General features: G+C 41.5%; 1 protein-coding gene across 1 annotated transcript in view; it reads right to left on the reverse strand.

Annotated features, from left to right (window-relative positions):
* The window catches only part of OCA2 (OCA2 melanosomal transmembrane protein), a 213,380-nt gene that overhangs the window by 63,229 nt on the left and 136,900 nt on the right, over window positions 1-13,251 (reverse strand). The window contains exons 20-21 of the mRNA XM_032982477.2: window positions 9,772-9,831; window positions 9,118-9,222 (exon numbers count right to left, since the gene is read on the reverse strand). Of these exons, the coding sequence (XP_032838368.1) occupies window positions 9,118-9,222; window positions 9,772-9,831 (165 nt within the window). The remainder of the gene's footprint in view (window positions 1-9,117; window positions 9,223-9,771; window positions 9,832-13,251) is intronic.

Consider the following 13,251-nt stretch of genomic DNA (forward strand, 5'->3'; position numbering starts at 1 on the left):
TTTTATTGTTCTTTCCTTGACAAACACTGCTTTTCTTCCACTTAGAAATACAGTGAGCTCTTTTTAAAAGGCGTCGTAATATTTAATCATCTGTGTTAAAATTATCATCAGTGATATCATGCTTCTGAGTGCATTAAGAGGCAGTAAGGCTAGATCAGGAATCTCTGCTCCCATAAATGTCTGCTTTTGTGGCAAGGGACAAACACTGAAACATGACTTAGCAGTGCATACTTGTGTACACTTAAATTTGAACGTTTCCCCTATTTAAAGGAATTCATCTCTACCAAAGAATAACAGTTATAAGTCATAAATGTAATGGCAGTGCTATGGACCTCTGACACATGCTCAAATTTAAATTTAACACACATGTATCCTTTGTAAATAAGAGGCATTTCTAACAAGGAATGATGCACCATAAATTTCAGTTTTGAATAACCAGATGAAAGATGAATGCAAAACATTCAGTTAAATTTCTAGTGTTTCAGATAGAAATATTTAGTTAATCCATAATGTACACTAATTTTTTTGCAAACAGTATGGATTATCCTGTGTTGCAACTGCATGCCACAGAGTCTCCAAAAATCACTGGCATGTAATTCTTCTTATCTAAAAGCAGGCAAAACAAAAACAGATTGTTTGAATTTCCATCCCAATAACTTTCCTACTCAAAAAAAAAAAAAAAAAAAGAATAAACTTGATCATCAGCAAGAACTCTTGAAGAGATGTTTCAAAGAAATTAAAGCCAATGGACTTTTCTCATTGCTTAGGTGTTTGTATTTTAAATAGATAAGGACCATGCATGGGATTGGTTTAAAAAGAACCCGCCTCTCTTTTTTCTCTCAAAATCACTTTTAACATTTTTCAACACACTCATTCATGCAATTATGTGTTAGGCAACCTTTTTGCACTATCAATATCTCAAACCTTAGCTTCATCTACTGTTATAATTAACCTGAGCACTAAAAAAAAAAATGCAACATATAAAAGGGTTAGAAGGAAACTTTTCACTGTAGTTTTCAATGTTTTTGAAAAACTAAATTGGTTCTACAACTTTTTCTGATTCAAGCCATAAGCATTTACAATAGCATCAAAAGCACTCCAAACTAGAATACTTTGCAAGCTAGGGAATAGTTGGATGTGATACATATTGTACAAATACCTTTGTCATACTGCTTTAACCTATTTGGAATGCAGAATTTTTTCATAGTTTTACAAAGTGTTGCCCCTCAGCAGAGAAAAAAGCAAAAGTTAAAGCATATGAAGCCTCATGGTTCCTTCATTATACCTTCTTCAGATTATGTAAACAGCACCCTTATCAATATTAGAAGGAGAAAAATAATGCCTTCCCAGGAAAATAGCTTTTATTTCTTATACCCTTTATTTCAACCGTCTCACCAGGATAAATCTGTTTGACTAATTTCTTGAAAATTCGCTAATTTTGCTGAAAGTTCAATATTGAAGTACCCCACATTGCTGCTTGATTGGCAAGATTTAGATAAAATGAGTGATGTAGCTCAACAGAGCGAAGCCAAATCCCTGGGGCTCACCCACTCATTGTAAGACTATCTGCCTTGAAGTATTAAAACAGAAAAATGCAACTGTGAGAAATAATGATTATACCTGGAAAAAGGAGAGTGTCCTCAAAGACTTGATACAGAAAGGAGATAGCCATTAATCTTGATTTTATGTAGGGTGTTATGTGAATTAAGTACGTATAGGATGTAAGCCCCTGCACAGAGAACAACGCAAGTGTCTACAGATATTGGCACATTTTTCTGTATAACTATCCTAATCAAAATCAACCCTTGTGAAGAAAATGCTTGTTTATACCATATACTGTGGAAGTACGTAGGGTATGTTACAAATATAAAAAGAATAAAAATGGATATTTATATATTTTCATCTTTCACACTGTTTTTATTCTTAAATCAGATTACAAGCTGTTAAAAAAGGAACTGGATTTTATTACTGCTATAAATTATCATCTTCCCTAGAAAATATAATCTATTAACAATTAATACTATTAGAAATTAATTCAGACTCAAAAAATATGATTCTGAAGGACAGTGTATTTCTTCTTATTCCTCTCATGCCTCTAACATCCTGAAAATTTAAACCAGATGAAATAATTAAAAAGAAAGGAAGCTCAGTTTTTACTTTAAATGACGGCTTTGAAAAAAGAGAAAACTGAGAGTTTAGACCAGAATTATATACACCAATTACTACTAAGCTGAATTTCATAAAATACTGATAGTTTTCTCATAACAACCCTTGCATTTATATTGTAGTATGCAGTCCCTTTTTGTTAAAAGAGACTGGTGGTGTTTGCACATCTCAATTCTACTGTCTGCTTAACACTCCTCAAGCCTTGTTCTTCCAATCCTGTTTGTACAAAAGTGGGATGATAAGTCCTGAACATTTTGCTTTGACATTTACTTTGGTACATAGGCTGCTCTCTTTGTAAGCAAAACCAATATCAAAGAGTTAACATTTTCACACTTTGTTGTCATGGACTCATTTCCAAGACTCCAAATTACCAAAGAAGTTGAATCAAGACCTTTAACCTCTTTTTATGACAAAATCTTTTCATGAGAATGACATTCCACCAGTCAAAGTGATGAAGAAGGAAGACCTCGTTTGAACCTATGAAGACCTTCTTCTAAAATACAAACAGAAATTATGATTTAGCTTTACTAGCTGGACCCTGGATATGTGGAGGGGAGACCAAAGATGAGGGGCACTGGTCCCACCAGTGAGTGTCTCCTCCTGGGATGGCAGGAGACGCGTAAGAGAATGCAGCCCTCTCAGTGGCTTCTGCTTCTCAAAGATGTCTTCTTCTTGTCCAAGAAATCACACACCTCCGTTGTGCAAGAAGAGTAACCTAGACAAGTTTTTCCTAAACCCATGCAGTGCAATAGAAGCCATCAATCATATTGCCCATTTTGTCTATTTGTGCAAAATGACAATGAATCAGCAATTCACATCTATTTTAGTGATTCACTACTGCTCTACACCATGGGATTTCAAGGTACACGCTTTGCTGAGAACTGCATATGGTAAAGATTTCTTCTCTGAACACTTCAGAGAATATGCATTAATAGAAAACAAACTATTTGTAGTTTCCCAAATTATTGATGATTGGTCTGTCTCTGCTGACAGCTACAGCCCAGTCTTACATTTTTATCAAGCACTGAAATGCCGGTCATAGAAAATCCTGGTAGGGCAGAAGGCAAAGAAGATCTAAAAATAAAACTGGCACTAAGAACATGAGATACATACAAAACATTCAGTACGGCAGATGAAAAGCCCCTGATAGCTTTAGAGGCAACAAATAGTGGGCCAAAAATTATCTGGTTTCTAGCAAAGGTCTCTCAGAGACTAAGTCACCTTGCCAGCCAGGTGGTTAATGGAAATTGTTTGTTACCCTATATTGAGGAAATAGTATTTAAACTCAGCTAAAATGGGGATTTACTATGGCTACATTTTTAGTTCTGGTAATAAAAGAAAAGTATAAACAGATGGCTCCGGCATATACAGCTGACAAACCATGAATTAAACTAAAGAGCATACTGGTCATAAAATCATGTCACCTAACATTCTAAGGGCAGAAAACTGTGTCTATTTAAATGACAATACTAGAAAAGGCAGGTCTTAAAAATTAATGAGTCTGACTGTCAAGGAATGTCATTGTGCGTTTAGCCTGTTGAAAAAGGAGGAGAAATAACAGAGGATTAATAGAACAACACAGAGAGTATCACTACATGATTCGCCACATTTATTCTTCAGACAAAGTTGGATCTCCAACATGAAAAAAACCCTCACCATTCAAGAATTAAGGTGTGACAGGTTTAATAACTAAGCTCCTGGTTTACGAATTGTTTATGCACAGAATATTTTGTGGGTGTCATTTAAGCAACTCTCATTTGTATCTATATATATTAGATTTGCAGCTGGCAACATAGCTTTCTACATGCAGTCAGAGTTCATGGAGTGTCCCACAAAGTATGCCTCAAACTCAGAATCTGGACACTGAAATTGTAAGGGATCAGTTGGATCACCTGAATTCCATAAGGCCTCATGGGATTCATCCCAGAGTACTGAAGGAGCTAGCAAATGTTATGGCAGGATCCCTCTTGATCATCTACAAAAGGTCTTGGGAGTCTAGGGAGGTCCCCACTGACTGGAAGCCAGCCAGTGTTATTTCAATCCAAAAAAAAAAAAGGGCATTAGGGAAGACCTGGCGAGCTACAGACTTGTTAGTCTAACCTTGGTTCCCGGAAAAAAATATGGAGAAGATTATGCTGAGCACTACTGAAAGGTATTTAAAGAATAATGCAATTATCAGGCACAGTCAAAATGGGTTCACAAAGGGAAAGCCCTTTTTAACTAATTTGATACCCTTCTATGATAAGGTCACCTGTCTTGTGGATGAAGGGAAGGCGGTAGATATAGTTTTTCTGGCTTTTAGTAATAGCTTTTGATGCTGTCCCTCACATTACCCTTCTGGACAACTTGTCCAACCGTGGGATGAGCGAGTTTACGGTGCACTGGATGAAGAACTGGCTGAAAGACAGAGGCCAAAACATTGTTGTGAATGGGGCTACACCTGGCCGGTGACCAGTCACTAGCGGTGTTCCTCAGGGCTCCGCTCAAGGGCAAGCTCTCTTCAATATCTCTATCAACTACCTGGATGCAGAGGTTGAATGCACCATTAGCAAGTTTGCTGGTGATACCAAACTGGGAGGTGCTGTTGACTCTCTTGAGGGATGAGATGCCTTGCAGAGAGATCTAGATAGACCGGAGCATTGCGCTATGATTAATAGGATGAAATTTAACAAGTCGGAATACCAGATTCTGCACCTGGTGTGCAGTAAGGCTGGGCACAAATATAAATTGGGAGCAGAGTGGCTGGAGAGCCGCCCTGCAGAAAGGGACCTGGGGGTGCTGGTCGGCAGCAGGCTCAGGGTGAGCCAGCAGTGAGCCCGGGCAGCCCAGGGGACAAACTGCACCCTGGGGTGCCTCAAACACGGCACAACCAGCCGGGCAAAAGAGGGGATGGTCCCGCTGGATTCAGCGCTGGTGCAGCCTCGTCTGGAGAGTGCTGGGACCCACAGTTTCAGAAGGATGTGAAGGTCCTTGAATGTGCCCAGCGGAGGGGCAACCAAGCTGGTGACAGGGCTGGAATCACGTCCTGGGAGGAGCAGCTCAGGGCTTTGGGCTTGTCTAGTTTGGAGAAAAGGAGGCTGAGGGGCGACCTGGTTGCTCTCTGCAGCTCCCTGGGGAGGGGAAGGGCAGGGGGAGGTGCTGAGCTCTTCCCCCTGGGATCCTGTGACAGGACACGTGGGAATGGTTCAAAGCTGCACCAGCGGAGGTTCAGGCTGGACACTAGGAAGCATTTATTTACCAAGAGGGTTGTCAAACCCTGGCACAGGCCTCTTAGAAAGGTGGTCGGTGCCCAAACCTGCCAGTGCTTAAGAGGCATTCGGACAGTGCCCTTAACAACATGCTTTAACTTTTGGTCAGCCCTGAAGTCATCAGGCAGCTGGACTAGATAATCACTGTAGGTCCTTTCCAATTGAAATAATCTATTATATTCTGTAATTCTAAAATATTTTGCTATAGTACATTTTTTACATATTGACAAGAAATTCTTGATTTTCTTATCACTTGTAGACAGCTATCACAATTTCCAGGCATGCTTATGCAATGAAGTGCAATAAACACTGACTCATATAAACACCTATTCAATTACAGAGCTGAATCTTCACTTTCCAATGTTTAAAGAGAAGGGAAAAGTCCTGGGATTACAGTTCGTCAAGCAAGTTTCAATTGCCTCATCTTCTTTTGGGGCAGTTCATGATCTTTGCATTCAGGACAAATTATATGACACGTCAACTGGAAGAGGCTCTGAAAACTGCTTTGTCTTTGTGCAGCTCCAATGCTTTATTTTAGTTTAACGCAAACGGAATTTCACCAAGACAGAAACAGTAAAAGTAATCAACCTACAATGAGCTAAGTGCCCTCAGAAACTCATTCCACTATTTCCTGGATGCAATTATATTTCTACAGCATCCTTTGTAGCATAAAATACTTGCTGTGTTCTGAGCTCTTTGCAGAGATTTCAGTTCAGCGACCTCTGTACATGAATTCCACGTGGTACTGACATTTTTGATGGTGGGGTTACACCAGGTCTACTCTTGCTGGGAGTAAAGAATTTGACCAACAGTGGTGTTGCATTGGAGAGCCTTACTTCTGTCCACCCCCATGTCATTTCTGAGTTACTACACTGTGTGTAGCCCATCCCATCTCCTTGCTTCCAGTCTGGACAACAGGCACCACACAGTGTTGTAGGGGATGAGTGGAAGACCTCACTCAGCAATACCAAGACAGTGCTGGGGACATCCCACAAATGAACTCGTGTCTGTCTCCTCGCACCTCCCCACCCCTGAAGGAACAGAGCAGTATGAATTTCTAGACCCCCTTGCCACCACAGTAGTTCTGCCCACAGTCGGCTGGAGGCTCACAGCCAGAAGAGCTGGGGCTGGCAGGACTGTCTCATCCCTGGAATCTGGGACAAAAATCATAATATATCACCTTTCTAAGGCAGAAGAGACACCATCGGTGTCCTCGACTGTGAGCTGCCACCAAGTCTTTCATCATCTCTGCATGATATTTCAGCAATCCCTATCTGTGTACAAGTCAAACCAGTTGTCACCCTGTAAGCTTTGTTTCCTCTAACTCCTACTGGTCAGTGGATAAATGCCTTGGGGTGAGAAAATCCACTACTAGCAGAGGTCTCTCATGCCTCCAGACACTCCAAACACTCTTTGCTCAGGCAAAGCATACAGCTGATATCTATGAAATTACCCAGATTTTTTTTTTTGTATCTCAGGGTTCAAAAAAATGGAGGAAATTTATGGGTCCCACATCCCTAACCAGTACCTAGTCTGAGTACAGTACCCAGGCCACCAGTACCTAGGCTATGACTACAAAAATCACAAGAGAGGTTGCCCCATTGTCCTAAAGATATTTGTTCAGCACTGAAGATTTATGGAGCCCTGGAGGGACTCGGCACACCTGTCTTTCATTATTATGAGTGCAGGCTCAGCTGTGAAGCTGGAACCTTTCAAACCCAGGAAAGGACAGGATCGTTCACTACATCACAGCAGGTGCTCCAAAACTCCCATGTCACTAGGGCATATGAAACCAAACTCAGATTATAGAAGCAGGTCAATATGATCCTCTGTTTCTGAGTACACACTCGGGGTTGACCTGCAAGCTGTTGCTCCCACTGGGTGACTGTGAATGTGCGAGTGAACTATGTGGCTGAAAAGTGAATTTGCTGTGTGGATGGTTAACTGCCATTAACAGTTACAGCTTGATTCTGCAAATAGCAAGTGAATAAATAAAAGGAGATCTAAGAAACACCTGCTGCATTGTGTGTTTATTACACACACACACTCAGTCCCAAATTAGCAAAAAAACATTCTACAAAAGAGCTTGGTTCAGTATATTTAAATCTCCTCATCAGAAGTTCGTAAGTTTGACATATATAGTGATAAATAACCTTCCAAACTCAGATATTGCTTGTGGTAACAGCTGAACGCAAGTGCCAAAGAACCAAAAAGAATTTTAAATGAAAGTTTATGCATTCTTACATAAGAACTTGGGGCTTACTTATTTACTTATGAATTTTCTGTACACATTTTATAATGTAGAATAACAAAGACCAAAGTGCAAGCCCATTCACAGAGCTAGATGATGCTAGGTCTCCACTTCAGTCTGCCATATAACACATTAGTATCTTAACACCTCAGCCAATGACTGCTTTTGCATAGGTGAGAATATGCCTGCATGTTTTTTCCTTCTTCCTCCTCTCCACCTATTTTTACAGAAAAAAATAAAATAAATAAAAAAAATGCAGCAGTCTATTGGTTCTGCTCAGAACAGAATGAAAAAGATATACAATTTAAATGTTTAAATTGTTGGCAAGGATCTTTTCCTGTCCATCTGTATTTTCCTCCCTCAAAGATACAAAAAATGTGGTCTTCAGGAATCTCAAGAGTCTCTTGCATTTCAGCCCCATTCCCCAAAACATACTCCCTTAAAAGAGGGTTCCTTTCCAAACCTGTAAAAGACCCTTTGGTCGATGTGCGTGCAGGTGCTTTTTGGTATTGCTCCAAGCCAATTTTCACAGACTAGCTGGATATGAGACAAAACCTTATAAGCTAAGATTTCTGCATTATTGCTTAATAGTCCTCAAGTGTTTGCTGGGACGTGAGTCATCCTGAACCAGTCTTTCCCTTCATGTCTATTGCTTGCAGTCTGCTGTTGTTAAATCAACATAATTCCACAGGAAACATCACAGTAATCAAACCAAAATACCACATTAATATATAATTATAGAGCAGTCACAAATCCGTCCAATCTGTCATATGCCCTGTAAGAAGTGTCTTAAACCTTGACACAGGTTGAGGGTGGACATGACCATCCAATAATAATGGAAGAAAAAAGGCACAGAAAAATTATGCTTAGCTGAGAACAAGCTGTAACAGTGAATCATTCCTATGGTATGATGAAGGGATTATTGCACTTTAAACAGATAACTTGATTGAATAAATGTATCTGAGCATGCCCTGATTTGTTATAATTTGATACTTTTCTGATATTAAAACTCAGCTGCTGATAACGATTTGTTATGCTTAACATTATTTGCTGATTTTTAAACTAATTACATAAGTAAGGTAGCAACAAAAGGTTCAGGTGTTAAAACACATTAGCACAACTAGACAGCACATAGAGGTAAAATACTGATAGCAGTGGATGGATGGTGACAGTTTCCACCAAAAAGACGATTTTACTTTTCAGCCACAGATGTGAATATAAGAGGGCAAGAGCAAAACTGCAGCCAAAACAGTGCCTCTACTTCCACAGCCAACTGGCTGCTAGCAGAACTGGCCAGCTAGGCGCCTAAACAGTACGAATAAGCTTGTAATAATGATTCAGATTCAGGGGATAACGTAAATTACAACACAGCAGAGGTCAAAAACAAAAAGCAAAGAGCAAGTCCCTTGCCAGCACCAGGGGGAGGATGCGCGAGTGCTGCGCAGACCCTACCATTGTCGTCGTGAAGGGGATATTGTCGATCACAGAGGAGGCCAAAGCAGACACCCAGAGCACTAAAATGATGGCCACCGCCAAGCGCTGGTCCTCAGGAACCACCTGGAATCGAGAAAGATCAACTTACAACTTTGGTGAGATCAGCGTCGCTCTGTCTCCCCTCATGGCATAATTACATGTTCTTCACCGTTTTCATTTATCAACATTTATTATTCCTTTAGGCTCTGAGATAGCAAAAGCATCTTAAAGAAAATAGCCTGACACGTAGTAATAAAATTACTGTTCTTTTTCCAAGAAAATTTGAACAAATAGAAATAGAAAGGCTGATATTTCTAATACTCAGATTTCACACAATAGATTGTGCAACTGTGAACTTTCACCTTTAGCTGTTTATACTTTTTTCACTTTTGTATTTTGGGGTTTTTTAGACTACGGAAAAGGTTTCCCTTTCGCATTTCTGGCTATGTTTATTCTGGCTGTGGACAGATGCACACATATTAAGTATCACCCATGTCAAAGTATGACATGCTTTCTTGATACTGCTGATTCAGAAATGCAATAATTAACATTACATTAAAAATGAAAGCATTATTATTTTATTGGAGTAAAACTATTTTTCTTGTTAAAAAACTGTAAATATTTTAAACATACCTTTATTAACAAAGCTGTCTGCTCTCCTATATAATCTATTAAGTGCAGATGAGCCAAAGCCTAAAAAAGAGAAGACATTGATATCAACTAGCGAAGTACCCGATAGTTACCTTCTTTTCAGTGAATGTAAGAAAATACAATTCCTTTCCATTCATAAGATACTGATACTCATCTCATGTAGCTTCTATGGCAACTTTGCAATGGGTGGAAAGAAAAGTAATGGCAAAAACTGGCAGCTGCATTTGCAGAAGTGGGCTGGTTGTGCTGGAATGACTGGTAGGATTTCTTAAGAGCGAGGGGCACAGGCACCAGAGAATGGCTGGAATGTAAAGATTACATTCTTCAGTAGATACGTGTATTCCGAATACCTGAACACAGCTGATTATAAACCAACTTCCCCCAAAAAAACAGAATAAAGATAGAAGTACATAATGTGTTTAAAAGGTCAGATGAAATCAGGCATCTTCGGCTCAGTCTCGGACGAAGAAAGCAGAAAACAAAACACGTGTTTCTGTTAAACAGTTTTCTCAGACCCGTGAAGAAACAACAGTACCCATCTGCTAAAAGCAGGCCAGAGATCTTGGGTGAGTGGAAATTGGCCCAGAGGCAGCAGCACCAGAGGGGCAGGAAAACCAGTTCTCTGATGCCCAAGCCAGGCACATGAACTGGGCAGGGTGAGCCCTGTAAGCACTGGGCCCGGGGACAGCCTGGACCAGTGTGCTCTGTCCTCCCTTGCGAGAGCTGTCCCCACTTGTACGGGATGCTCAGAGAGCATCCCATGCAACCACGGCTACTGCCATGGATGAAAAGACATGTGAAGACCCCAGCTTATTGGTGACGGCTCTGGTGTCTCCTTGAGCAGACAGAAGAATACAAACTGAGTCTTCACACCCCAAAAGAATGCTCTATTCCCTCAAAACGCAAGAGAAAAGGGTGATTTTAACTCATGAGAGCTAGCCTTTAATTCGCTTTGGTTTTGTTTTCTTTTCTTACAGGTGTCCAGAATGAAGTACTGTTTTCAGATCGAATAAGGTATATCTATTTTATGACTTTTCAGTTTCTCAGGGAGAAAATCACACGATTTTTGGCTCAGCCCGGACCAAGCTGGTTGCCTTGCATTCTTTTTTTTTTTTTTCTGCCATGGCAAAGAATCGGTCAGCTGCGATGCCTCACTTAGTGGGTGCATTCCCACGCGGCGCTGCAGCAGCCAGCACTCACACAGCACAGCTCCGTGCAACCCGCGCGGCCGGCCGTCAGACAGAGCCCATCAGAGACATCACTGGGAGAAACCCAGTCGACTCGCCCACTGTCAAATTCCGTGACAGAGATGGACAAAGATCCTAACAGGTACCGAGTGGTGTGGTATGAGACACGGTAATGTCGGAGTGACAAAAGTGCTGTCATTCAGACTGGCAATTCCTGTTCCTGCAGCTTGTTCAGGCGGCAGCTGAATTACAGTGGTTTGCGTATCACCACGTACTGCATTTGGCCCAGAAGTTATCTTTCCTTTTAAGAATGCATTGTACAAGGAAAAGTATATCTACGTTTAAAGCTGCAGCATACAGAAAACATGTGATAAGACTTTTAAATACATACACATACCTCTTACATTAAAAAAAAAAAAAAAGGACATTTTTTTCAATACTTTAAATTCCCAGGAGAAAGTTTGAAATTAATTCTTGTCGGTAATTTTAAGTCACCATTTTCATTCTAAGCTATCTGTGTTGCTTTATCAACTCAAAGGTTATGACAGTGACTTCTTTAAATATATGTAAACACAATTCTTAATGAACGGTAATATTTTTTCTGCAATTGCTTTGTGTTCACACTTCAAAATAAACTTTTTAACATATAGTTCTCAGCAATTAGAGTCCAGCATTACATTCAGTTAACATTGCTGCTTTATTACTTAATTATCTGTCCTGGGTTTGAGTGAGTGGTGGGTTTTTTGGTAGCAGGGGAGGGAGCTATAGGGGTGGCCCCCTGTGAGAAACTTCTCGAAGCTCCCCCAGCTCCAAGTCAGCTCCAGCTCTGCACCAAAACTGAGCCCATCAGCTGCGCCTCTGCCAGAACGTATTTAAGAAGGGACGTGGTGAGGAGCAGTGGGACTGGTGAGGAGGAGTTGCTGCAGCTGCGTGAACACCAAGGTCAGTGGAGGAACAGAGGAAGAAAGGAGGGGGGAGGTGTGCCGGAGCAGAGACCCCCCTGTATCCTGTGGGGAGACGGCAGGGCGGCCCCCCCTCTGCCACCCATGAAGATCTATGGTGGAGCAGACACTGAGTTATGGCCCGTGAGGGGCTTCATATGGGTTACTAAGGTGTCTACACACAAAGGAGGCCGGGACTGTGTGGGAAGAAGCAGCCCCCGCTGCTGTAATTCAGCGCTGGGAGGATTGCAGCATGTGGGGGAGTCCCACGCCGGAGCAGCTTGGGAAGGGCTGTAGCCGTGGGAGGGAATCCAGTCGGAGAAAAGTTGGTGTCCCACACCGGAGCACTGTGGGGAAATGCTGTGGCCCATGGGAGGAACTCATGTTGGAGAAAGTTTGTGGAGGACTGTCTCCTGTGAGAGGGGGACCACGATGGAGCAGGGGAAGAAGTTCCAGAAGCTCCCCCCACCGAAGATGAAGGAAGTGGCAGCGCTGCCTGCACCCCCCATTCCCTGCCCCTGCGCCACTGGGGGAGGAGGTAGAGATATCGGGAGCAGAGCTGAGCCCGGGAAGAAGGGAGGGGTGGGGGGAAGGTGTTCTCAAGATGTGGCAATGCTTCTCACTGTCCTACTCTGTCTGTTAAGAGTTGTTGTTGTTAGTGTCTGTAATAAATCTATGTTCTTTTGGGGGAAAAGAGGAAGTGAGCAGCTGTGTGGTGCTCAGTTGCCCTCTGAGCTCAAATCAAGACATTATCTATTAACAGAACATACGCCTTTTCAGTAACCCTCAGAATTTGTTCTGAAATCCAGACATGGTACTACAAAAGAGATATTTGAGAAAGAGGGAAGGGAGTGAAGGACAGGCACATCACTCCTTCAAGACTGTCAGTCTGCAGGTAGCCCATCATGTTAGAGCTGATGACAGTACTAATTGCACACCCAACTTTAGGGTGTTTCTACAATATGCAGGTCAGTTGCCTGCAAGCACCCAGGTGAAATTCAGCAGTTAACATCCTGCTAGTGGCCTCCCCTGGGGGCAAACTGAACAGAGAGTCTCTTGGATCTTCCTGTGTCTTCTAGGAGGAATAAGTATTACTGCACTAACTGGTGCCTTCAAGTGTACTAATTCCTGTCTGACAGCTCAAAATAGAGTTCTACTGCAGAAAAAAAATCATGTGCTGTTTTAGATCAAAGTTTAATTTATGCACAAAAATTTGCATGAAAACCTCTTATAGACTGTGTGTCATGATGACTGTTGTAAATAAACTCTGCCTGAAGGAATTAAGGTAAAATGTCAGTTTTGACTACAAAAGTGAACAAAATGCTGTACCCCTG

Source organism: Tyto alba, unplaced genomic scaffold, assembly GCF_018691265.1.
Source record: "Tyto alba isolate M040663 unplaced genomic scaffold, T.alba_DEE_v4.0 Super-Scaffold_14, whole genome shotgun sequence".
Lineage (NCBI taxonomy): Eukaryota > Metazoa > Chordata > Aves > Strigiformes > Tytonidae > Tyto > Tyto alba.